We start from the raw sequence: 27,161 nt of genomic DNA on the forward strand, positions 1-27,161 counted from the left end.
TGGCTCTTCCAGCCTCTTTTGCCATTCATAATGTTTTCCATAGATCTTTGTTGCGGAGATATGTGGTGCCCGTTGTTCCCTCGGTTAACCCTCCTGCCCCAGTGTTGGTTGAGGGAGAGTTGGAATAAGAGGTTGAGAAGATTTTGGATTCTTGTTTTTCGAGGCGGAGGCTCCAGTATCTTGTCAAGTGGAAGGGTTATGGCCAGGAGGATAATTCTTGGGTTGTTGCCTCCAATGTCCATGCTACCGATTTGGTTCGTGCTTTTCACTTGGCTCGTCCTGATTGGACTGGGGGCTCTGGTGAGGGTTCGGTGATCCCTCCTCAAGGGGGAGGTACTGTTGTGAATTCCGTTCTTGGGCTCCCTCCGGTGGTTGTAAATGGCACTTTTGTGAATTCTGCCCTTGGGCTCCCTCTGGTGGTTTTGAGTGGAACTGCTGCTCCTTGGGTTTAGCTTTAGCAGCTGCTTTCACTAATCGTCTCTCCTGGCTCTGCTATTTAGGGGTAGTTAGATCTTAGGCTGTGCCGAGGGGTCTAGGGAGCGTCAGGTACCCCCCACAGCTATTTCTAGTTGCGCTGCTAGGTTCAGGGTCTGCGGTCAATACAGATACCACCTCCTTCAGAGCTTGTCTCATGTTGTTCCTAAACCACCAGATCATAACAGTGGCGCTGATGAACGTGGTGTCCACCACTAGTCTGATGATCGGACTAGCGGTGGACACCGCGTTAGTCAGCGCCACCACCACACGCAGCGCTATGTCTGCCATCAGCCTCTAACACCGCCATATCTCACCTTAAAAAACTCCTAATCTAGTGATCCTACTGAGTACCACTGACGCTTTCAGTGAAATTGAATCACTCTGACACTGTAACTGATAAAGGTCTGAAGCGTTTTACTACAGTAAATCACATTAAAAATCATGTTTGATCACTTAAGTTGAGTGCTGGGTTTACTTAATATAAAAATTTTTACTTTAGACCCCAAATTTTTTTATATTCTCAAGAGTAATAGGAAAAAATGGACCTCACAATTTGTTGCGGAATTTTTTCCTGAGCATGCAGATACCCCATAAGTGGGGGAAAACTACTGCTTGGGCACACGGCAGGGCTCGGAAGGGAAAGAGCGCCATTTGACTTTTTTTTTTAATCACAGTTTTTATTAACCACTTCCCAACCTGTGACACAGCGTATGCGTCATGAAAGTCGGTGCCAATCCAACCTGTGACGCATATGCTGTGTCACAGAATGATCACGTCCCTGCAGATCGGGTGAAAGGGTTAACTCCAATTTCACCCGATCTGCAGGGACAGTGGGAGTGGTACTTCAACCCAGGGGGGTTGATTCCCCCCCCCCCCCCCTCCCCATGGCTACAATTGCTCTGTTGAAAGTGAAACAGCCAATCAGAGCAATTTGTAATATTTCACCTATGAAAAGTGATGAAATATTACAATCCAGCCATGGCCGATGCTGCAATATCATCGGCCATGGCTGGAAGCCCTGATCTGCCCCCGCCACCGATCTCCTCCCCACTCCTCCGTTCTGTCCCGTACTGTGGTCCGCTCCCCCGTCCTCCTGTCCACTCCCCCCATGCTCCGATCCACTCCCTCATACTTACCGAGCCTCCCGGTGTCCGTCCGTCTTCTCCATGGGCGCTGCCATCTTCCAAAATGGCAGACGCCGGTGAAGATCAAAGCGGCGGTGGGAGAGTTGGCATTTGCGACAGGCGGCCCACCTGCCTCACAGGGGCCCCATAGCAGCTGCGTGATGTGCCGCTAGCTGAGGGCCCCTGGGGGAGCGGGGGCCCTAGGAACTGGCAGCTGCCTGCCCCAAACGCCGGCCCTGAATGGGCCCCCGTCTCGCCAGGGCCCCGACACTTGCCCAGGTACGCCGGGTGCTGATACCGGTCCTGCTCAGGAGCAATTGCCCAACACATTTTAGGATCCATTTTATACTGTTGCCCATGTGAAAATGAAAAAATTGAGGATAAAAGAAATTTTTTGTGAAGAAAAAAAGTACTTTTTAATTTTTACGGATCAATTTGTGAAGCACCTGGGGGTTCAAAGTGCTCACTATGCATCTAGATAAGCTCCTTGGGGGGTCTAGTTTCCAAAATGGGGTCACTTGTGGGGGAGCTCCAATGTTAAATGCTAAAAATTTTTGCCAAATTTCCATTTTTTCACAAATAAACGCAAAAATTATCGACCTAAATTTACCACTAACATGAAGCCCAATATGTCACGAAAAAACAATCTCAGAACCGCTAGGATCCGTTAAAGCGTTCCTGAGTTATTACCTCATAAAGGGACATTGGGCAGAAATGCAAAAAACGGCCAGGTCATTAACCCCTTCAGGACCTTGGGATTTTTCGTTTTTCCGTGTTCGTTTTTCACTCCCCTCCTTCCCAGAGCCATAACTTTTTTATTTTTCCGTCAATTTGGCCATGTGAGGGCTTATTTTTTGCGGGACGAGTTGTACTTTTGAATGACATCATTGGTTTTAGCATGTCGTGTACTAGAAAACGGGAAAAAAATTCCAAGTGCGGTGAAATTGCAAAAAAAGTGCAATCCCACACTTGTTTTTTGTTTGGCTTTTTTGCTAGGTTCACTAAATGCTAAAACTGACCTGCCATTATGATTCTCCAGGTCAGAACGAGTTCATAGACACCTAACATGACTAGGTTATTTTTTATCTAAGTGGTGAAAAAAAATTCCAAACTTTGCTAAAAAAAAAAAAAAAAAATTGCGCCATTTTCCGATACTCGTAGCGTCTCCATTTTTCATGATCTGGGGTCGGTTGAGGGCTTATTTTTTGCGTGCCAAGATGACGTTTTTAATGATAGCATTTTGGTGCAGATATGTTCTTTTGATCGCCCGTTACTGCATTTTAATGCAATGTTGCGGCGACCTAAAAAACGTAATTCTGGCGTTTCGAATTTTTTTCTCGCTACGCCATTTAGCGATCAGGTTAATGCTTTTTTTTAATTGATAGATCGGGCGATTCTGAGTGCGGCGATACCAAATATGTGTAGATTTGATTTTTTTTTTTTATTGATTTATTTTGATTGGGGCGAAAGGGGGGTGATTTAAACTTTTATATATTTTTTTATTTTTTTCACATTTTTTTTAACTTTTTTTTTTTTTACTTTTGCCATGCTTCAATAGCCTCCATGGGAGGCTAGAAGCAGGCACAACTCGATCGCCTCTGCTACATAGCAGCGATCTGCTGATCGCTGCTATGTAGCAGAAATGGAGGTGTGCTGTGAGCGCCGACCACAGGGTAGCGCTCATAGCCACCGGTGATCAGTAACCATAGAGGTCTCTAGGACCTCTATGGTTACCATCCTTACGCATCGCCGACCCCCGATCATGTGACGGGGGTTGGCGATGATGTCATTTCCGGCCTCCCGGCCGTAAGCGGTGATTAAATGCCGCTGTCTGCGTTTGACAACGGCATTTAACTAGTTAATAGGTGCGGGCAGATCGCGATTCTGCTCGCGCCTATTACGGGCACATTTCAAAAACCTGACCTGCACATCCAAACATAGACTGAGTATGAACAGGTGCTGAACCCAGAGTCGCCAACTCGTATATAGTTAAGTAAATAGGGCAGCACACTGCAGCGCCAAAACATGCAAACTTGAAAACACGAAATTTGAACTGCATTACTGCACTAGAAATATGAAAAATGAGAGCTTTTAGCGCATAACAATGGCCATATTTATGTGTACCTCGTAGCCACTTTACGGCATCTCTCTTATACGAGGTCCTACGCTTGACCTACCTCGCTGAGAATAAACGTCTCCATCTGAATGGGTACATGTGAAACCTCTTCTTGGACTCAAATTCTCTCTCTCTGTGGAGGGGTATTGGACCTACTATAATTAAAACACCTGTGGCTAGGAGGCGGGGAGTGCACGATCAGAAGGCTAAAGAATACATTTCAAAAACCTGACCTGCACATCCAAACATAGACTGAGTATGAACAGGTGCTGAACCCAGAGTCGCCAACTCGTATATAGTTAAGTAAATAGGGCAGCACACTGCAGCGCCAAAACATGCAAACTTGAAAACACGAAATTTGAACTGCATTACTGCACTAGAAATATGAAAAATGAGAGCCATCTGAATGGGTACATGTAAAGCCTCCTAGCCACAGGTGTTTTAATTATAGTAGGTCCAATACCCCTCCACAGAGAGAGAGAATTTGAGTCCAAGAAGAGGTTTCACATGTACCCATTCAGATGGAGACGTTTATTCTCAGCGAGGTAGGTCAAGCGTAGGACCTCGTATAAGAGAGATGCCGTAAAGTGGCTACGAGGTACACATAAATATGGCCATTTTTATGCGCTAAAAGCTCTCATTTTTCATATTTCTAGTGCAGTAATGCAGTTCAAATTTCGTGTTTTCAAGTTTGCATGTTTTGGCGCTGCAGTGTGCTGCCCTATTTACTTAACTATTACGGGCACATGTCAGCTGTTCAAAACAGCTGACATGTCCCGGCTTCGATGCGGGCTCACCGCAGAGCCCTGCATCAAAGCAGGGGAGCTGTGTTGTGAATTCTGTGGCTGAATTCACTCCTGTGGTCACAAGTGGTACTGCAGCTTCTGAGCTTCCTCCCTCAGGTGTTCTGGTGAGCTCGTTGGCTGCTTTGTTATTTAACTCCGCCTGATTCTGTCTTCCTTGCTCCTTGTCAATGTTCCAGTGTTGGATCTGAGCTTCTGGATCTTTCCTGTGGCCTGCTGCTCTGCTTAGATAAGTGCTTCTTTGCTTTTGTTGCTACTTTTTCTGTCCAGCTTGTCATTTCGTTTTGCTGGAAGCTCTGAGACGCAAAGGGTGTACCGCCGTGCCGTTAGTTCGGCACGGTGGGTCTTTTTGCCCCCTTTGCGTGGTTTTTTGCTTTAGGGTTTTTTGTAGACTGCAAAGTTCTCTTTGCTATCCTCGCTCTATCTAGAATATCGGGCCTCACTTTGCTGAATCTATTTCATACCTACGTTTGTCTTTTCCTCTTGCTAACAGTCATTATATGTGGGGGGCTGCCTTTTCCTTTGGGGTATTTCTCTGAGGTAAGCCAGGCTTGTATTTCTATCTTCAGGCTAGTCAGTTCCTCAGGCTGTGCCGAGTTGCATAGGTAGTGTCAGGCGCAATCCACAGCTGCCTTTAGTTGTGTTTAGGATAGGTTCAGGTATTGCGGTCTACAGAGATTCCACGTCTCAGAGCTCGTTCTATTGTTTTTGGGTTATTGTTAGATCACTGTATGTGCTCTGATTGCTGGCACACTGTGTCACTGGATTGCCTACATAACAGTACAAGGAGCCAACCTAATGATTCTCAATAGAGGGAAAAAAAAAGTTCTGACATCATTTTTTTTTCTCAGCTCTGTGTTCAGTCTTTTTTTTCCCCTAGACATTTGGGTGTTTCAGGACACAGGTGTGGACATGGATATTCAGGGTCTGTGCTCTTCAATGGATAATCTCGTTACAAATGTACAAAGGATTCAAGATACTATTGATCAGAAATCTATGTTAGAACCAAGAATTCCTATTCCTGATTTGTTTTTTGGTGATAGAACTAAGTTTCTTAATTTCAAAAATAATTGTAAGCTATTTCTGGCCTTGCAACCTCATTCTTCTGGTAATCCTATTCAACAGGTTTTGATTATTATTTCTTTTTTGCGCGGAGACCCTCAGGACTGGGCATTTTCTCTTGCGCCAGGAGACCCTGCATTGAGTAATGTCAATGCGTTTTTTCTGGCGCTCGGATTACTTTACGATGAGCCTAATTCAGTGGATCAGGCTGAGAAAAATTTGCTGGCTTTGTGCCAGGGTCAGGATGATATAGAAGTATATTGTCAGAAATTTAGGAAGTGGTCAGTACTCACTCTGTGGAATGAATCTGCGCTGGCAGCTTTGTTCAGAAAGGGTCTCTCTGAGGCTCTTAAGGATGTCATGGTGGGTTTTCCTATGCCTGCTGGTTTGAATGAGTCTATGTCTTTGGCCATTCAGATCGGTCGACGCTTGCGCGAGCGTAAATCTGTGCACCATTTGGCGGTATTGTCTAAGATTAAACATGAGCCTATGCAGTGCGATAGGACTATGACCAGAGTTGAACGGCAAGAACACAGACGTCTGAATGGTCTGTGTTTCTACTGTGGTGATTCCACTCATGCTATTTCTGATTGTCCTAAGCGGTTCGATAGGTCTGCCGTCATTGGTACTGTACAATCCAAATTCCTTCTGTCCATTACCTTGATATGCTCTTTGTCATCGTATTCTGTCATGGCGTTTGTGGATTCAGGCGCTGCCCTGAATCTGATGGATTTGGATTATGCTAAACGTTGTGGGTTTTTCTTGGAGCCTTTGCGGTGTCCTATTCCGTTGAGAGGAATTGATGCTACACCTTTGGCCAAGAATAAACCTCAGTACTGGACCCAGCTGACCATGTGCATGGCTCCTGCACATCAGGAAGTTATTCGCTTTCTGGTGCTACATAATCTGCATGATGTGGTCGTGTTGGGGTTGCCATGGCTGCAAACCCATAATCCAGTATTGGATTGGAACTCTATGTCGGTATCCAGCTGGGGTTGTCAGGGGGTACATGGTGATTCCCTAAAGGTCGATTATTTAATTTATCCGTGCCTGAACACGCCGCTATGCGCAGTTATGTGAAGGAATCCCTGGAGAAGGGACATATTCGCCCATCGTCATCACCACTGGGAGCAGGGTTCTTTTTTGTAGCCAAGAAGGATGGTTCGCTGAGACCGTGTATTGATTACCGCCTTCTTAATAAGATCACTGTTAAATTTCAGTATCCCTTGCCATTGTTATCTGACTTGTTTGCTCGGATTAAGGGGGCTAGTTGGTTCACTAAGATAGATCTTCGTGGTGCGTATAATCTGGTGAGAATCAGGCAAGGAGATGAATGGAAAACTGCATTTAATACGCCCGAGGGTCATTTTGAGTATCTAGTGATGCCGTTCGGACTTGCCAATGCTCCATCTGTGTTTCAGTCTTTTATGCATGACATCTTCCGTGAGTATCTGGATAAATTCCTGATTGTTTACTTGGATGACATTTTGATCTTCTCAGATGATTGGGACTCTCATGTGAAGCAGGTCAGAATGGTTTTCCAGATCCTGCGTGCTAATTCTTTGTTTGTGAAGGGATCAAAGTGTCTCTTCGGTGTGCAGAAAGTTTCATTTTTGGGGTTCATCTTTTCCCCTTCTACTATCGAGATGGATCCGGTTAAGGTCCAAGCCATCCAGGATTGGACTCAGCCGACATCTCTGAAAAGTCTGCAAAAATTCCTGGGCTTTGCTAATTTTTATCGTCTCTTCATCTGTAATTTTTCTAGCATTGCCAAACCATTGACCGATTTGACCAAGAAGGGTGCTGATTTGGTTAATTGGTCTTCTGCTGCTGTGGAAGCTTTTCAGGAGTTGAAGCATCGTTTTTGTTCTGCCCCTGTGTTGTGTCAACCAGATGTTTCTCTTCCGTTCCAGGTCGAGGTTGATGCTTCTGAGATTGGAGCAGGGGCGGTTTTGTCACAGAGAGGTTCTGGTTGCTCAGTGTTGAAACCATGTGCTTTCTTTTCCAGGAAGTTTTCGGCTGCTGAGCGTAATTATGATGTGGGCAACCGAGAGTTGCTGGCCATGAAGTGGGCATTCGAGGAATGGCGTCATTGGCTTGAAGGAGCTAAGCATCGCGTGGTGGTATTGACTGATCATAAGAACCTTACTTATCTCGAGTCTGCCAAGCGCTTGAATCCTAGACAGGCCCGTTAGTCGTTATTTTTTGCCCGCTTCGATTTTGTGATTTCGTACCTTCCGGGCTCTAAAAATGTGAAGGCGGATGCTCTGTCTAGGAGTTTTGTGCCCGACTCTCCGGGTTCATCTGAGCCGGCGAGTATCCTCAAGGAAGGAGTCATTGTGTCTGCCATTTCCCCTGATTTGCGGCGAGTGTTGCAAAAATTTCAGGCGAATAAACCTGATCGTTGTCCGGCGGAGAAACTGTTCGTCCCTGATAGGTGGACTAGTAAAGTTATCTCTGAACTTCATTGTTCGGTGTTGGCTGGTCATCCTGGAATCTTTGGTACCAGAGAGTTAGTGGCTAGATCCTTCTGGTGGCCATCTCTGTCACGGGATGTACGTACTTTTGTGCAGTCCTGTGGGATTTGTGCTAGGGCTAAGCCCTGCTGTTCACGTGCCAGTGGGTTGCTTTTGCCCTTGCCGGTCCCAAAGAGGCCTTGGACACATATTTCGATGGATTTCATTTCTGACCTTCCCGTTTCTCAAAAGATGTCAGTCATTTGGGTGGTCTGTGATCGCTTTTCTAAAATGGTCCATCTGGTGCCCTTGGTTAAATTGTCTTCCTCCTCTGATTTGGTGCCTTTGTTCTTCCAGCATGTGGTTCGTTTGCATGGCATTCCTGAGAATATTGTTTCTGACAGAGGTTCCCAGTTTGTTTCAAGATTTTGGCGAGCCTTTTGTGGTAGGATGGGCATTGACCTATCTTTTTCCTCGGCTTTCCATCCTCAGACTAATGGCCAGACCGAACGAACCAATCAGACCTTGGAAACATATCTGAGATGTTTTGTTTCTGCAGACCAGGATGATTGGGTGTCCTTTTTGCCGTTGGCTGAGTTCGCCCTTAATAATCGGGCCAGCTCGGCTACCTTGGTCTCTCCATTTTTCTGCAATTCTGGGTTCCATCCTCGTTTCTCTTCAGGACAGGTTGAGTCTTCGGACTGTCCTGGTGTGGATTCTGTGGTGGACAGGTTGCAGCAGATCTGGACTCAGGTAGTGGACAATTTGACCTTGTCCCAGGAGAAGGCTCAACTTTTCGCTAATCGCAGACGCCGTGTGGGTCCCCGACTTCGTGTTGGGGATCTGGTTTGGTTATCTTCTCGTCATATTCCTATGAAGGTTTCCTCTCCTAAATTTAAACCTCGTTTTATTGGTCCGTATAGGATTTCTGAGATTCTCAATCCTGTGTCTTTTCGTCTGACCCTCCCAGACTCCTTTTCCATACATAATGTATTCCATAGGTCGTTGTTGCGGAGATACGTGGCACCTATGGTTCCATCTGTTGAGCCTCCTGCCCCGTTTTTGGTGGAGGGGGAATTGGAGTATATTGTGGAGAAAATTTTGGATTCTCGTGTTTCTAGACGGAAACTCCAGTATCTGGTTAAATGGAAGGGTTATGCTCAGGAAGATAATTCCTGGGTTTTTGCCTCTGATGTCCATGCTCCAGATCTTGTTCGTGCCTTTCATGTGGCTCATCCTGGTCGGCCTGGGGGCTCTGGTGAGGGTTCGGTGACCCCTCCTCAAGGGGGGGGTACTGTTGTGAATTCTGTGGCTGAATTCACTCCTGTGGTCACAAGTGGTACTGCAGCTTCTGAGCTTCCTCCCTCAGGTGTTCTGGTGAGCTCGTTGGCTGCTTTGTTATTTAACTCCGCCTGATTCTGTCTTCCTTGCTCCTTGTCAATGTTCCAGTGTTGGATCTGAGCTTCTGGATCTTTCCTGTGGCCTGCTGCTCTGCTTAGATAAGTGCTTCTTTGCTTTTGTTGCTACTTTTTCTGTCCAGCTTGTCATTTCGTTTTGCTGGAAGCTCTGAGACGCAAAGGGTGTACCGCCGTGCCGTTAGTTCGGCACGGTGGGTCTTTTTGCCCCCTTTGCGTGGTTTTTTGCTTTAGGGTTTTTTGTAGACTGCAAAGTTCTCTTTGCTATCCTCGCTCTATCTAGAATATCGGGCCTCACTTTGCTGAATCTATTTCATACCTACGTTTGTCTTTTCCTCTTGCTAACAGTCATTATATGTGGGGGGCTGCCTTTTCCTTTGGGGTATTTCTCTGAGGCAAGCCAGGCTTGTATTTCTATCTTCAGGCTAGTCAGTTCCTCAGGCTGTGCCGAGTTGCATAGGTAGTGTCAGGCGCAATCCACAGCTGCCTTTAGTTGTGTTTAGGATAGGTTCAGGTATTGCGGTCTACAGAGATTCCACGTCTCAGAGCTCGTTCTATTGTTTTTGGGTTATTGTCAGATCACTGTATGTGCTCTGATTGCTGGCACACTGTGTCACTGGATTGCCTACATAACAGAGCTGACCTCGGACGTACTATCCCGTCCGAGGTCAGAAAGGGGTTAAGGTCAAAATAGGCTGGGTCATGAAGGGGTTAAAGCATATGGACACACAAGTAACACAGTCTGATAATAATAATAATCTTTATTTATATAGCACCAACATATTCCGCAGCGCTTTACAGTTTAACAGTTTCAAACACAACAGTCATAAGTAACAACGTTAACAATACAATAATTAAAGCAAAATAAGACGACCCTGCTCGTGAGGGCTTACAATCTACAATGAGGAGGGGGAGATACAAAGTACAGGTGTGTATTTACAATGATGTATTTACAAGGAAGGTCCAGCCATCTTCAGGGAATGGGGGATAGATGGAGATAGTGAATGGGCTACACACACACAAACATAACATGACTTTGATTACTGAATGTGATAGGCCGCTCTGAACAAATGTGTTTTGAGCGAGCGCCTAAAACTATGCAAATTGTGGATGGTCCTAATATCTTGGGGTAGAGCATTCCAGAGGATTTTCCAGACAGGCACAATGAATACAAAACCAATGAATACACTTTCATTTTAAGTAAACGAGGCTCTTACCCCATACCCAACCCCCATCTCCGCTCCCTCCCCCCAATCTTCTGTCCTTTGTCCAATAAAATCATTTGAAAACATCACCTCTTGAAAGTTATACCAAGCTTTACAAAAGTACAATTGTACATGTAGAAGTCCCTCCAGAAGCAACTAAACAACACCCATTCTATTCTGCAATAACTCAGAAGACGCCATGCCTGGGTAATTCATCCATAAGCCCCAAACATTTTCAAAATTTGTATTCTGCCCTCCCTTGATGTATATATTTCTTTCCAGAAGGACAATAACATTTATTTTCTTAAAGGGACACTGTCACCTGAATTTGGAGGGAACAATCTTCAGCCATGGAGGCGGGGTTTTTGGGTGTTTGATTCACCCTTTCCTTACCCGCTGGCTGCATGCTGGCTGCAATATTGGATTGAAGTTCATTCTCTGTCCTCCATAGTACACGGCTGCACAAGGCAAGATTGCTCAGTTTGGCTGGACGGCCAGGTCTAGGAAGACTTCTGGTGGTCCCAAACTTCTTCCATTTAGGGATTATGGAAGCCACTGTGCTCTTAGGAACCTTGAGTACTGCAACAATTCTTTTTTAACCTTGGCCAGATCTGTGCCTTGCCACAATTCTGTCTCTGAACTCCTTGGCGGTTCCTTTCACCTCATGATTCTCATTTGGTCTGACATGCATTGTGAGGTCTTATATAGACAGGTGTGTGCCTTTCCAAATCAAGTCCTATCAAATTAATTAAACACAGGTGGACTCCAATGAAGGAGTAGGACCATCTCAAGGAGGATCACAAGGAAATGGACAGCATGTGATTTAAATGTGAGTGTCTGAGCAAAGGGTCTGAATACTTATCACCATGTGATATTTCGTTTTTCTTTTTTAATAAATTTGGAAAAATGTCTACATTTCTGTTTTTTTTTTCAGTAAAGATGAGGTGCAGAGTGTAAATTAATGAGAAAACAAATGAACTTTTTAGAATTTACCAAATGGCTACAATGAAACGAAGAGTGAAAAATGTAAAGGGGTCTGAATACTTTCAGTATCCACTGCATTCGCTCAACTCTAGTTTTAATCCTTTTTCTGTTTTGCAGTCTTTTCTAAAATTTTGTTTATTTACAGTTTACATTATTGCAAAGTTTATTATTTTCATGTGCACTACTGATTTATGAAATAAAAATTAAAACAATGGTTATCATAAACTTGGCGGTGCTGGGTAGCATCTTTTTATGGTCTGTTTGTCTCTTATTGGGAGATATTGTGGTGTATTTTTTATCCAAGTTGACAATTCAAACCATGATCTTATTACTGGTGTTACTACCCAAACATTTGCCTTAAAAAAATGCATACTGACAATATTTAGGTACAATAACAATGTGACAGTTACAGTACATTTGCAAATTCTCTCTTCAGAAAAGAAGACGACTTGGACTCTAGTGCCATCAATTGGAAGTGGCAATCCCAAAAGTCAATACCGACCCTTTAACAAGCCTTATCATATGAAAGCCAAAACAGAATCTGAATTTGTAGACATGTGTTTTGGGGTGCGTTTTGCATTCATTTTTGCTCTTTTTAGAAGAGATGTGTTTTCACTATAGGTGTTTGTAAATACCTCTAGTGTTCCAGTCATGCAATGTGCTAAAAAAACAAATCCATTAACAAAATGGCGATTCTTATGCTAATTTATGTTTTTCAATATTAAAGAAAAAGGTTTCAGTTGCTTTCCTTTTTTTAGGGCATACTACGTTTTTATTCCAGTTAAAAAATAGCAGCTGAAAAGTAGACAAACCAAAATCATTTTATGGCACATCAGTTCCCTTTGAAATCATTGTGCTCTATTCTATTTCTACTGCAATTTTTGGATCCAAAATTTGAAACAACTATTGGACATCTGAACAGACAGACACTTAGGTGAAATGTGTTGTCCTGTATTTAATAACATATATGCACAAACAGAAACTTTAGTAGTACCTGCAAGCGTCCGGATGGTCCAACGACGCCTCCCAGATCATGCCACCTAGGATAGAGGACATCATGTCTGCTTACTCAATTATATTGTTAATGTTAATAATCGTAAAACTGTGTTCACAGTACTTCCAAAGAATAACCAGCAGTAGATATTGGCATTGTAGACAAGTAGCTTGCAGAATCCTGGAAGGAAGTGAGAGGGTTAAAGGGAATCTGTCACCCCAAAATTCACCTATAAACTAAGGCCACTGGCATCAGGGGTTTATCTACAGCATTACAGAATGCTGTAGATAAGCCCCCGGTGTTACCTGAAAGATAAGAAAAACAAGTTAGATTATACTCACCCAGGGGCGGTCCCGCTGCGGTCTGGTCCGATGGGCGTCACAGTCCGGGTCCGGCGCCTCCTATCTTCATACTATAACGACCTCTTCTTTGTTTCCTGCTGCAGCTCCTGCGCAGGCGTACTTTATCTGTCCTGTTGAGGGCAGAGCAAAGTACTGCAGTGCGCAGGCGCCGGGAAAGGTCAGAGAGGCCCAGCACCTGCGCACTGCAGTACTTTACGCTACCCTCAACAGGGCAGAGAATTACGCCTGCGCAAAAGCCACGGCAGGAAGAAAAGAAGAGGACGTCATCGTATGAAGATGGGAGGCGCTGGACCCGGACAGCGATGCCCATCGGATCGGACCGCACCGGACCTCCCCCCTAGGTGAGCATAATCTAACTTGTTTTTCTTATCTTTCAGGTTACATCGGGGGCTTATCTACAGCATTACAGAATGCTGTAGATAAGCCCCTGATGCCGGTGGCCTTAGCTTATAGATGAATTCTGGGGTTGCAGATTCCCTTTAATAACACTATTATATGCGTCCAGATTTTCTAAAAATTGTTAGATGAGGTGGGCAGAACTAGCAATTATCACACACCAATCCAGGAGGTGCAGCTGGTTTAAAAGGGCAGCTGAGCTGTTCATTCCTTGTCTATGAGTAGAGGTGCCAACACCTTTGGTATTAGGGTCTGTGTATGTAAGGTGGAAGACCTGTGTAAGTTGCTTAGACTCTGCAAGAGGATGAGTATTGGACTTGGAATACTGAGCAGCTGAACCGCTCTGTTTCTCATAATGCTAAATTTTCATTTCTGAACACTAATGTGTTTTAATCAAGTTAATCTATAATAGACAATTAATTAGCCAAAAACGTCTATTACTTATAAATTATTAAGTATTTAAATGAGAAAAATTTATTGAATGTAATAACTAAATTCAAATGAAAAATGCTTACTTTTCATCAGGCCTTAGGACACTGCAATATGCATCCGGTCGATTAACAAAGAATCCCGTTCTCTTCACAACATTTTCAGCAATGACATTGAGTCGATCCAAAACGTTGCAAAGTTTGCTGAAATATAGCAAATATTAGTTTGGGGATAAAGTGTTCAAAAGTAAAATATTAATTGACTGTAAATATGCTGATATTTTTATAAATACAATTCTTAAAATTGTAGACATTGGAACTAACTCCTAGCCAATATTAACCCCTTCACCCCCAGAGCTTTTTCCGCTTTTTCATTTTCGTTTTTCGCTCCCCTCCTTCCCAGAGCCATAACTTTTTTATTTTTCCATCAATATGGCCATGTGAGGGCTTATTTTTTGCAGGACGAGATGTACTTTTGAGCGATACCATTGGTTTTACCATGCCATGTAACAGAAAACGGGAAAAAAATTCCAAGTGTGATGAAATTGCAAAAAATGTGCAATCTCACACTTGTTTTTTGTTTGGCTTTTTTGCTAGGTTCACCAAATGCTAAAACTAACCTGCCATTATGATTCTGCAGGTCATTACGAGTTCATAGACACCTAACATGTCTAGGTTATTTATTATCTAAGTGGTGAAAAAAAATTCCAAATTTTGCTATAAAAAAAAAAAAAAAATTGCGTGATTTTCCGATACCCGTAGCATCTCCGATTTTCGTGATCTGGGGTCAGGTGAGGGCTTATTTTTTGCGTGCCGAGCTGGCGTTTTTAATGATACCATTTTGGTGTAGATATGCTCTTTTGATCGCCCATTATTGCATTTTAATGCAATGTCGCGGCGACCAAAAAAACGTAATTTGGGGGTTTTGATTTTTTTTCTCACTACGCCATTTAGCGGTCAGGTTAATCCTTTATTTTTATTGATAGATCGTCCGATTCTGAACGCGGCGATACCAAATATGTGTATGTTTGATTTTTTTTTTAATTGTTTTATTTTGATTGGGGCGAAAGGGGGGTGATTTGAACTTTTATATATTTTTTTATTTTTTTTTATATTTTTAAACACTTTTTTTTTTTAATTTTGGCATGCTTCAATAGCCTCCATGGGAGGCTAGAAGCATGCACTACACGATTGCCTCTGCTACATAGAGGTGAAGTACAGATCACCTCTATGTAGCAGAAATGCAGGTGTACTTTGAACGCCGACCACAGGGTGGCGCTCAAAGCAATCGGCCATCAACAACCATAGAGGTCTCAAGGAGGCCTCTGGTTGTTATGGCAATGCACTGCTGACCCCCGATCATGTGACGGGAGTTAGTGGTGTGAGCACTTCCAGCCTCGCGGCCAGGAGTGCTAGTTAAATGCCGCTGTCAGCGCTTGGCGGCGGCATTTAACTAGTTAATGGGTGCGGGCGGATCGCGATTCCGCTCGCGCTCATTGCGCGCACATGTCAGCTGTACAAAACAGCTGACATGTCGCAGCTTTGAGGCGGGCTCACCGCCGGAGCCCACCTCAAAGCAGGGGATCTGCCAGCTGACGTACTATTCCGTCAGCTGGCAGAAAGGGGTTAAACTACCATTCATGCTGTGATGGGGCAGAATCTGGGCCTCTAAATGTCTTCACTTAAGTCTTGGCAGTATTGCTGCCCCACAATTGCCAAATGCAGTCATCATGGTCAGCTAAGACAGAAGTTTATTCATGAGATAGGAGATGCAGATGCTACTGATGAGATTCTATACAGAGGGAGGAGAATGAGTTAAAGGCAGAGCTCTCCCCTCTTCCCGCTTCTCACTTCTACATAGAATCTTATGAGGAGCAACTTCTACCATCTCTTATTTCATTAATGGGAAAGTGTCTTCATTGAATACAGATTTTACCCAAGAATTAAGAATTTTGATCATGACTAATCAGTCCTAGAGGAGAAAAAAGCAGATTTATCTGATAAGATATATTACAAAGTGGCCATACAGGTTATAGAATGCTGAAAACAGTCCTTCCTGTATGCCTCATATCAGATGTGTTGTTGCTGAGAAATCATCTTTTATCACTTTACATTACCTCTTCCAAGCTTTGGTGAGGATATTGCCTGGAAGACAACTCTGCCTCCAGAGCTTGTTTTAAATATATGGGGAGTTCCCAGTGTGATATGTAATGGCTGCTCTCTGCTCTCCTGATCTCACTTGCAGAGCTGTGTGTGATTATACCTGGCACATCTGCAGGTTCCTCTCACCTTCCAGCTCACAGGCAAACAGGGTTGCAATATTGTAGCAATACAGCATGAATCAGAGAGAAGCAAAAAATGTATTTGCATGATGACACATTTATATTTCTCCTGTTCGGTGTTAGTTAGTTGTCTCACTAGTGACTCGCCCTTCATGTAAAATAAGCTCTGGAGGCAGAGTTATCTTCCAGACAACATTCTTCCAATAGCCAAAAGAGGTAATTTATATCAAGTGATGAAAGATGATTTCTCAACAACAAAGCTGATAGGAGACATACAAGTAAGACTTTATCATCATTCTATAGTCTGTATGCCAACATTAATAGTTTAGATATGCCAAATATTGTGCCAGACTCCCTTTAATCTGTGATTCAGCCATCTGATGATTTATCAGATAGCACTCGGACCAATGTTACATTATGGGGCATGAGAGAACAATAGCAGCTTGCCATGATTGGCAGTGAGACTCGGCTCACAGTGCATATATCGGACTACACCGGGATGGCATCTGAGTGCAGTCCGATTTTTCACGCGCACCCAAAGACTTGTATGGATGCATGTGAAACATCGGACGGCACTCAGATGCCATCCCATAGTAGTCCGATATATGCAGTGTCAGGCAATGAAGGAGATTGAGAAATTGCTTTCTACGTCTCCTCCACACCTGTACTGCGACTCTCTCATGCAAGAGGATCGCAGCACAGTGAGCTGACAATCATCTCACACTCGCGGAGGAGCTGAAGCTGAAAGTCATTAGCATATCTCTTCCAATGCTCTCGTATCCAATGCCATACGCTACTGGTTTTGCATCCTAATGGTGCTTTATGCATTACTATGCCCTGCAGTGTCCTTTACAGGAGATTGAGCTGGGCCTGTGTGTGACTTTGGGGAGCAATGGGAGGGGTGTAAGTGCAGTTACAGGTCTGTGCTCACTGCTGGCTTGCAGCCCAGGACATAGAATGTTGGGAAATGTTTTAACAAGTGAGCAGAGGAAGTGGTTATTGTAACAGAGCTGGTGTCAGGGTACAGGAAGCGAAGTAGAAAGCCCTAAAACATGAAACGTGGTAGAAATGGTACATGGGGATCTTTAGGGAAATTATCCTTAAGCATTTATGGCAAAACTATTAATTGGTTCAGGGTAGTAGAAAACCTTTTTAAATGCTCTGCTTTTGGGTCATTCGTTCCTTACTCCCCATTATTTGGTTGTCTTTAGTATAAAGATTGTACTATTCTATACAAATTGCTTTTTAAATACTGTAATAAAAAAATAAAATAATTCCATATATATAATAATTGACCCCCTGCATAAGGAACTTGTTTTTGCACTAAATTTAATTTCGAACAATAACTTTTTTTTGCTAAATCAATACTTTTCTGAAAAATGTAATGTCAGATTTACAATGCACCTTTTATATTAGCAATAAACACGATATATTCACATGATTGCTTAAAATGTACCTATCACAAGCATGGGGCTGCCTTTTTTACCATTTTTTTTTAGAAAAGAGAGGCAACTTCAGAATGGTGATTTAAAAAAACAAACAAACATCTATTAGCAAAAGTAGTCACAATAGTCCCTAATCTAATGCCCCCTTCTCCCACTGTAGGACTGAAATTTTTAGCAAAAGTCAGGTCTGAACTTTTAGGTTGTGGGATCCCAGCATGCAGAGTGGTATCCCAAGACACACTGCAATCTATGAAAGATTGAGATTTTGCTCTATGTGCTAACCTAGACCTGCCATATACTTTACTAAGCCGCTGCCAAATTATAACATTATTGGAACAGTTACATTCATCTATTCCACCAATCAGTTCTCACATCCCTCCGTATTCAATGGTTTAAGAAAAATTATATGAGGTTATTTGATAAATCATATTTCCAAAAATGGAGATGAATAGAGAGAAGACTTAAAATGTCATCTCTAAAATGTCCATTGAATGTAAAATGCTTGGCACTTTACATGGGAATAACCCTTTAATAGCCTATTGAGCATAGGGGACCACTGGGACCTCCACAGATACTGGTGATGAGGCTCTGCAAGTCAAGTATGCGCACTAATCGTTCATTATAGAACTGTGGGAGGTAGCCAAGGACCATGCTTGGTCATTTCTGGCAGTCCACAGAGTAGCAATGGAGAAAAGAAGCATATGCTCAATACCCACTTCATCTTGACAGGGCTCTGCAGAGGCTAGTTTTCTGAATTGGTGGGGTTCAATTTTATAGATAGAAAATGCTTATATACTTGGCATAATCCCTTTAAATGATTTCCACCTTGTATACCATGAACCACGATCTGTGAATTAGATCTTTACCTTTTAGTATACTTTGCCATATCCCAGGGAATGTATACAATGCTGCGCTCAGGGGGGATAAACTGGTTCAAATAGGTAACCGCAGCTACCAGTTCATCACTAAGGATCCTCTCATGCCTTCTCTTCTCTCGTTCCTTAGTTAAAAAGAAATACATGTCACACATAAATGTGCATACTTTTTTATATGTATAAACACTTAATAGAACTTCCATTTTTTCTATACATGGTACATCTTAGTAAGAGCTTTTCTTCGGTTTAACAATGATACTTTCCAATTGCATTTGACTTTACATCCCCTGCTTTTCACATCCAACCTTTTTTTCCCCAACATTTGACACTGAAACTTGTAAAACAAACAAAAAAACAACACATTGATTTCGCTGCATGTTCCAGAACAGTTGGACAAAAACCATTTTTGTTTCAGGGAAAAGCTGATCCATACCAATTGCTATTTGGAACAAAGTAAAGCTATAGCCAAATCTTTTACAATGTGGCCATTGTAAAAGCCATGTTAGAGAATCACGAAAAGAAATGTTTTGTGGTGATGGGACACAAAAAGAAAAGTTAAACTATTGTGATTGTAGTGGCCTGATCAATTATAAAAAGGTATTACCTATCCTTAGACAAAATATTTGTACTAAGCTCTGTTCACATTATGTTACAGTTAGCACCTCATAAAGAAGGATACGACAGCATCTCCCAGGAAAATAAACCATATACCAACTATTTGCTTTTGTATTGAAAAGAGCATTTGACTACACTGTAAAGTAGTAAAAAGTATAGCACTGTATAGCACTGCATACCAGCCCAATGTATTCCAAAATTATACAGGGTGGGCCACTTATATGGATACATCTAAATAAAAACCCCAAAGAAAAAAGTCTAAGGGGGTCAGATCAGGAGACCTTGGTGGCCATTCAACTGGCCCATGACTACCAATCTACTTTCCGGGAAACTGTTCATGTAGGAATGCTCGGACCTGACACCCATCATGTGGTGGCGCACCATCTTCAGTGCCAGGTCCAAGCATTCCTACATGAACAGTTTCCTGGAAAGTGGATTGGTCGCCAGTTGAATGGCCACCAAGGTCTCCCAATCTGACCCCCTTGCGACTTTTATCTTTGGGGTCATCTGAAGGCAATTGTCTATGCTGTGAAGACAAGAGATGGGCAACATCTGAAACAACAGATACTGGAAGCCTGTGCTAGCATTTCTTCTACAGTGTTGCTATCAGTCTGTCAAGAGTGGGAGAACAGGGTTGCATTGACAATCCAACACAATGGGCAGCACTTTGAGCACATTTTATAAGTGGTCATAAACTTGTAAATAACTAATGAAAGAATAAAGTTACGTTAAAACCAAGTACACCATTGTTTTTCTTGTGAAATTCTCAGTAAGTTTGATTTGTCACATGACCCTCTTCCCATTGAAAACAATAAAGTTGGGTCTAAAATGGCCACCATCCATCTTGAAAAGTTTCCCCCCTCCCATATACTAATGTGCCAAAAACAGGAAGTTGATATCACCAACCATTCCCATTATATTTAGTTGTATCCATATAAATGGCCCACACTGTACTCTCATGCAATCCATTGAGCAATGGTGTATGCATTGTGCTTTTCTGGACCATATTCCTAACATAGGGCTGAAACATAATCTGAACAGAGTTTTATTTGCTTCCTCAAAATATTACAGATGCAGATTTTGAAAAGATTTTGAAACAGGTATTGTGTAGTACACAAATTGGCAAGTTAACATAGCGTCAAGTGATACATTGCATCGGGTAGGTATAACTACAATAATTATCCCAGAGAACATAGTAACATAGTTATTAAGGTTGAAGGAAGACTAAGTCTATCTAGTTCAACCCATAGCCTAACCTAAAATGCCCTAACGTGTTGATCCAGAATAAGGCAAAAAAAAACATGTGGCAAAGAGTACGCTCTGCATTGGGGAAAAAAATTCCTTCCCGACTCCACATACGGCAATCAGACTAGTTCCCTGGATCAATGCCCCATCAAGGAATCTAATATATATAACCTGTAGCATTATACTTTTCAAGAAAGGTATCCAGTCCCCTCTTAAATTTTAGTAATGAATGACTCATTACAACATCATACGGCAGAGAGTTCCATAGTCTCACTGCTCTTACAGTAAAGAATCCGCATCTGTTATTGTGCTTAAACCTTCTCTCCCTCCAGATGTAGAGGATGCCCCCTTGTCCCGGTCTCAGGTCTATGATTAACCCCTTCCCGACCTTTGACGCCACGTAGGCGTCATGAAAGTCGGTGCCAATCCGACCCATGACGCCTATGTGGCGTCATGGAAAGATCGCGTCCCTGCAGGCCGGGTGAAAGGGTTTAATCCCATTTCACCCGATCTGCAGGGACAGGGGGAGTGGTAGTTTAGCCCAGGGGGGGTGGCTTCACCCCCTCGTGGCTACGATCGCTCTGATTGGCTGTTGAAAGTGAAACTGCCAATCAGAGCGATTTGTAATATTTCACCTATTATAACGGGTGAAATATTACAATCCAGCCATGGCCGATGCTGCAATATCATCGGCCATGGCTGGAAATACTAATGTGCCCCCAGCCCACCCCACCGATCGCCCCCCCAGCCCCCCGATCTGGCCAGTACACTGCTCCGGCTCCCCTCTGTCCTGTGCTCCGCTCCCCCCCGTGCTCTTGTCCGCGCCCCCCGTGCTCCAATCACCCCCCCCCGTGCTCCGATCACCCCCCTGCACTCCGATCACCCCCCCTGCAGTCCGTTCCACCCCCGTGCTCCGTTCCACCACCCCGTGCTCCGTTCCACCCCTCCCGCGCTCCGATTCACCCCCCCATGCTCCGATACCCTCCCCCCCGTGCTCCCCCCAACCCTATCATACTTACCGATCCTGCCGGGGTCCGTCCGTCTTCTCCCCGGGCGCCGCCATCTTCCAAAATGGCGGGCGCATGCGCAGTGCGCCCGCCGTATCTGCCGGCCGGCAGATTCGTTCCAAAGTGCATTTTGATCACTGAGATATAATCTATCTCAGTGATCAAAATAAAAAAAATAATAAATGACCCCCCCCCCCTTTGTCACCCCCATAGGTAGGGACAATAAAAAAAATAAAGAATTTTTTTTTTCCACTAATGTTAGAATAGGGTTAGCGGTAGGGTTAGGGGTAGGGTTAGGGGTAGGGTTAGGGCTAGGGTTAGGGTTAGGGGTAGGGTTAGGGGTAGGGTAAGGGTTTTGGTATGTGCACACGTATTCTGGTCCTCTGCGGATTTTTCCGCTGCGGATTTGATAAATCCGCAGTGCTAAACCGCTGCGGATTTATGGCGGATTTACCGCGTTTTTTCTCCGCATTTCACTGCGGTTTTACAACTGCGATTTTCTATTTGAGCAGTTGTAAAACCGCTGCCGAATCCGCACAAAGAAGTGACATGCTGCGGAATGTAAACCGCTGCGTTTCCGTGCAGTTTTTCCGCAGCATGTGTACAGCGATTTTTGTTTCCCATAGGTTTACATTGAACTGTAAACTCATGGGAAACTGCTGCGGATCCGCAGCGTTTTCCGCAGCGTGCACATACCTTTAGAATTAGGCCATGTGCACACGGTGCGGATTTGGCTGTGGATCCGCAGTGGATTGGCCGCTGCGGATTCGCAGCAGTGTTCCATCAGGTGTACAGTACCATGTAAACATATGGAAACCAAATCCGCTGTGCCCATGGTGTGGAAAATACCGCGCGGAAACGCTGCGTTGTATTTTCCGCAGCATGTCAATTCTTTGTGCGGATTCCGCAGCGTTTTACACCTGTTCCTCAATAGGAATCCGCAGGTGAAATCCGCACAAAAAACACTGGAAATCCGCGGAAAATCCGCAGGTAAAACGCAGTGCCTTTTACCCGCGGATTTTTCAAAAATGATGCTGAAATATCTCACACGAATCCGCAACGTGGGCACATAACCTTAGGGTTAGGGTTGTGGTTAGGGGTGTGTTGTGGTTAGGGTTGTGATTAAGGTTATGGCTACAATTGGGATTAGGGTTAGGGGTGTGTTGGGGTTAGGGCTGTGATTAGGGTTACGGCTACAGTTGGGATTAGGGTTAGGGATGTGTTGGGGTTAGGGTTAGGGCTGTGATTAGGGTTATGGCTACAGTTGGAATTAGGGTTGTGGTTAGGGTTAGGGGTGTGTTGGGGTTAGGGTTGTGGTTAGGGGTGTGTTGGGGTTAGGGTTGTGATTAGGGTTATGGCTACAGTTGGGATTAGGGTTAGGGGTGTGTTGGGGTTAGTGTTGGAGGTAGAATTGAGGGGTTACCACTGTTTAGGCACATCAGGGGTCTCCAAACGCAACATGGCGCCACCATTGATTCCAGCCAATCTCGTATTCAAAAAGTCAAATGGTGCTCCCTCAATTCCGAGCCCTGACGTGTGCCCAAACAGTGGTTTACCCCCACATATGGGGTATCAGTGTACTCAGGACAAACTGCGCAACAATTACTGGGGTCCAATTTCTCCTGATAACCTTGTGAAAATAAAAAAATGCTTGCTAAAACATCATTTTTGAGGAAAGAAAAATGATTTATTATTTTCACGGCTCTACGTTGTAAACGTCTGTGAAGCACTTGGGGGTTCAAAGTGCTCACCACATATCTAGATAAGTTCATTGGGGGGTCTAGTTTCTAAAATGGGGTCACTTGTGGGGGGTTTCTACTGTTTAGGCACACCAGGGGCTCTGCAAACGCAACGTGACGCCCGCAGACCATTCCATCAAAGTCTGCATTTCAAAAGTCACTACTTCCCTTCTGAGCCCCGACGTGTGCCCAAACAGTGGTTTACCTCCACACATGGGGTATCAGCGTACTCAGGAGAAACTGAACAACAACTTTTGGGGTCCAATTTCTCCTGTAACCCTTGGGAAAATAAAAAATTCTGGGCTAAATAATTATTTTTGAGGAAAGAAAATGTATTTATTATTTTCACGGCTCTGCATTATATACTTCTATGAAGCACTTGGGGGTTCAAAGTGCTCACCACACATCTAGATAAGTTCCTTTCGGGGTCTAGTTTCCAAAATGGGGTCACTTGTGGGGGGTTTCTACGGTTTAGAGCATTCCATCAAAGTCTGCATTTCAAAACGTCACTACTTCAATTTCGAGCCCCGGCATGTGCCCAAACAGTGGTTTACCCCCACATATGGGGTATCACCGTACTCAGGAGAAACTGGACAACAAATATTGGGGTCAAATTTCTTCTGATACCCTTGGGAAAATAAAAAATTGCGGGCTAAAAGATCATTTTTGAGAAAATATTTTTTTATTTTTTTTATTTTCATGGCTCTGCGTTATAAACTTCTGTGAAGCACTTGGGGGTTCAAAGTCCTCACCACACATCTAGATTAGTTCCTTTGGTGGACTAGTTTCCAAAATGGGGTCATTTCTGGGGGATCTCCAATGATTAGGCATACAGGGGCTCTCCAAACGTGACATGGTGTCCGCTAATGATTGGAGCTAATTTTCCATTTAAAAAGCCAAATGGCGTGCCTTCCCTTCCGAGCCCTGCCGTGCGCCCAAACAGTGGTTTACCCCAACATATGGGGTATCAGCGTACTCAAGACAAACTGGACAACAACATTTGGGGTCCAATTTCTCCTATTACCCTTGGCAAAATAGGAAATTCCAGGCTAAAAAATCGTTTTTGAGGATAGAAAAATTATTTTTTATTTTCATGGCTCTGCGTTATAAACTTCTGTGAAGCACCTGGGGGTTTAAAGTGCGCAATATGCATCTAGATAAGTTCCTTGGGGGGTCTAGTTTCCAAAATGGGGTTACTTGTGGGGGAGCTCCAATGTTTAGGCACACAGGGGCTCTCCAAACGCGACATGGTGTCCGCTAACAATTGGAGCTAATTTTCCATTCAAAAAGTCAAATGGCGCGCCTTCCCTTCCGAGCCCTGCCGAGTGCCCAAACAGTGGTTTACCCCCACATATGAGGTATCGGCGTACTCGGGAGAAATTGCCCAACAAATTTTATGATCCATTTTATCCTATTGCCCATGTGATAATGAAAAAATTGAGGCGAAAATAATTTTTTTGTGAAAAAAAAGTACTTTTTCATTTTTACAGATCAATTTGTGAAGCACCTGAGGGTTTAAAGTGCTCACTAGGCATCTAAATAAGTTCCTTGGGGGGTCTAGTTTCCAAAATGGGGTCACTTGTGGGGGAGCGCCAATGTTTAGGCACACAGGAGCTTTCCAAACGCGACATGGTGTCCGCTAACGATTGAGATAATTTTTAATTCAAAAAGTCAAATGGCGCTCCTTCCCTTCCGAGCCTTACCATGTGCCCAAACAGTGGTTTAACCCAACATGTGAGGTATCGGTGTACTCAGGAGAAATTGCCCAACAAATTTTAGGATCTATTTTAGCTTGTTGCCCATGTGAAAATGAAAAAATTGAGGCTAAAAGAATTTTTTTGTGAAAAAAAAGTACTTTTTCATTTTTACGGATCAATTTGTGAAGCACCTGGGGGTTCAAAGTGCTCACTATGCATCTAGATAAGTTCCCTGGGGCGTCTAGTTTCCAAAATTGGGTCACTTGTGGGGGAGCTCCAATTTTTAGGCACACGGGGGCTCTCCAAACGTGACATGGTGTCCGCTAGAGAGTGGAGCCAATTTTTGATTCAAAAAGTCAAATGGCGCTCCTTCCCTTCCAAGCCCTGCCGTGCGCAGTGGTTTACCCCCACATATGAGGTATCAGCGTACTCAGGACAAATTGGACAACAACTTACGTGGTTCAGTTTCTCCTTTTACCATTGGGAAAATAAAAAAATTGTTGCTAAAAGATAATTTTTGTGACTAAAAAGTTAAATGTTCATTTTTTCCTTCCATGTTGCTTCTGCTGCTGTGAAGCACCTGAAGGGTTAATAAACTTCTGGAATGTGGTTTTGAGTACCTTGAGGGGTGCAGTTTTTAGAATGGTGTCACTTTTGGGTATTTTCAGCCATATAGACCCCTCAAACTGACTTCAAATGTGAGGTGGTCCCTAAAAAAATGGTTTTGTAAATTTCGTTGTAAAAATGAGAAATCGCTGGTCAAATTTTAACCCTTATAACTTCCTAGCAAAAAAAAATTTTGTTTCCAAAATTGTGCTGATGTAAAGTAAACATGTGGGAAATGTTATTTATTAACTATTTTGTGTCACATAACTCTCTGGTTTAACAGAATAAAAATTCAAAATGTGAAAATTGCGAAATTTTCAAAATTTTCGCCAAATTTCCGTTTTTATCACAAATAAACGCATAATTTATTGACCTAAATTTACCACTAACATGAAGCCCAATATGTCACGAAAAAACAATCTCATAACCGCTAGCATCCGTTGAAGCGTTCCTGAGTTATTACCTCATAAAGGGACACTGGTCAGAATTGCAAAAAACGGCAAGGTCTTTAAGGTCAAAATAGGCTGGGTCATGAATGGGTTAAAAAGATCATCAGAAAGGTCTTTGTACTGTCCCCTCATATATTTATACATTACAATAAGATCACCCTTTAGCCTTCGTTTTTCCAAACTAAATAGCCCCAAGTGTAATAACCTATCTTGGTATTGCAGACCCCCCAGTCCTCTAATAACCTTGGTCGCTCTTCTCTGCACCCGCTCTAGTTCAGCTATGTCTTTCTTATACACTGGAGACCAGAACTGTACACAGTATTCTAAGTGTGGTCGAACTAGTGACTTGTATAGAGGTAAAATTATGTTCACTTCATGAGCATCTATGCCTCTTTTAATGCATCCCATTATTTTATTTGCCTTTGTAGCAGCTGCCTGACACTGGCCACTAAATGTGAGTTTGTCATACACCCATACATCCAGGTCTTTTTCATTGACATTTTTCCCCAGAGTTTTACAATTAAGCACATAGTTATACATCGTATTACTTCTACCCAAGTGCATGACCTTACATTTATCCCCATTAAAGCTCATTTGCCATTTATCAGCCCAAGCTTCTAGTTTACATAATTCATCCTGTAATATAAAATTGTCCTCCTCTGTATTGATTACCCTGTGTCATCTGCAAATATTGAAATTCTGCTCTGTATGTCCCCTACAAGGTCATTAATAAATATGTTAAAAAGAAGAGGGCCCAATACTGACCCCTGTGGTACCCCACTGCTATCCCCATTATTCTCATTTTATGTATCAACCTTTTGTGTGGCACCGTATCAAAGGCTTTTGAAAAGCATATACACTACGTCCACTGTGTTCCCTTGGTCCAGTGTTAAATATAAATTATTAATTGAATTATTCTTATTCTCAATTCTGTACTGAGCACATTGCCTCTCGCTGACATTACAAAAATCTATTTCTGTATATGTAGCTCAGAGTATAAGTCAACACCATATAGAGAGGACATGTGGTCTATGGGACACATTTATAATCACAGCTCTTAGGAGGTGGAGGGGGCTGTCACATGGGAGTCACCTCCTGCCTGCTTCTCCATCACTCTCCACTGACTTCAGACAACAAACAGAAGAAATGAACAACTGGTAGCCATGATGACTTCTATTTCATGACAGACCGACGCCTTTTACCATCTCAGGAAAAGATGAGAAACAAATGGACAATCTGTTCGTAACTATTTCACCTATTTTATGTTGTGCTGCAATGTGTTTTTTTCTGTGGACGATTCAATAAACCGCTACATTTTTTATGAAAATATCATTACATTTTTTCTTTAAGAGTAACACATCTGGTAAAGAGTCCTGATT

At 43.3% G+C, this 27,161-nt stretch overlaps 1 protein-coding gene across 1 annotated transcript in view; it reads right to left on the reverse strand.

Annotated features, from left to right (window-relative positions):
• The window catches only part of FIG4 (FIG4 phosphoinositide 5-phosphatase), a 683,868-nt gene that overhangs the window by 393,150 nt on the left and 263,557 nt on the right, over positions 1–27,161 (reverse strand). The window contains exons 12-14 of the mRNA XM_069726226.1: positions 18,416–18,549; positions 13,910–14,026; positions 12,637–12,682 (exon numbers count right to left, since the gene is read on the reverse strand). Of these exons, the coding sequence (XP_069582327.1) occupies positions 12,637–12,682; positions 13,910–14,026; positions 18,416–18,549 (297 nt within the window). The remainder of the gene's footprint in view (positions 1–12,636; positions 12,683–13,909; positions 14,027–18,415; positions 18,550–27,161) is intronic.

The sequence above is a fragment of the Ranitomeya imitator genome, chromosome 5, assembly GCF_032444005.1.
Source record: "Ranitomeya imitator isolate aRanImi1 chromosome 5, aRanImi1.pri, whole genome shotgun sequence".
NCBI classification, from domain to species: Eukaryota; Metazoa; Chordata; class Amphibia; order Anura; family Dendrobatidae; genus Ranitomeya; species Ranitomeya imitator.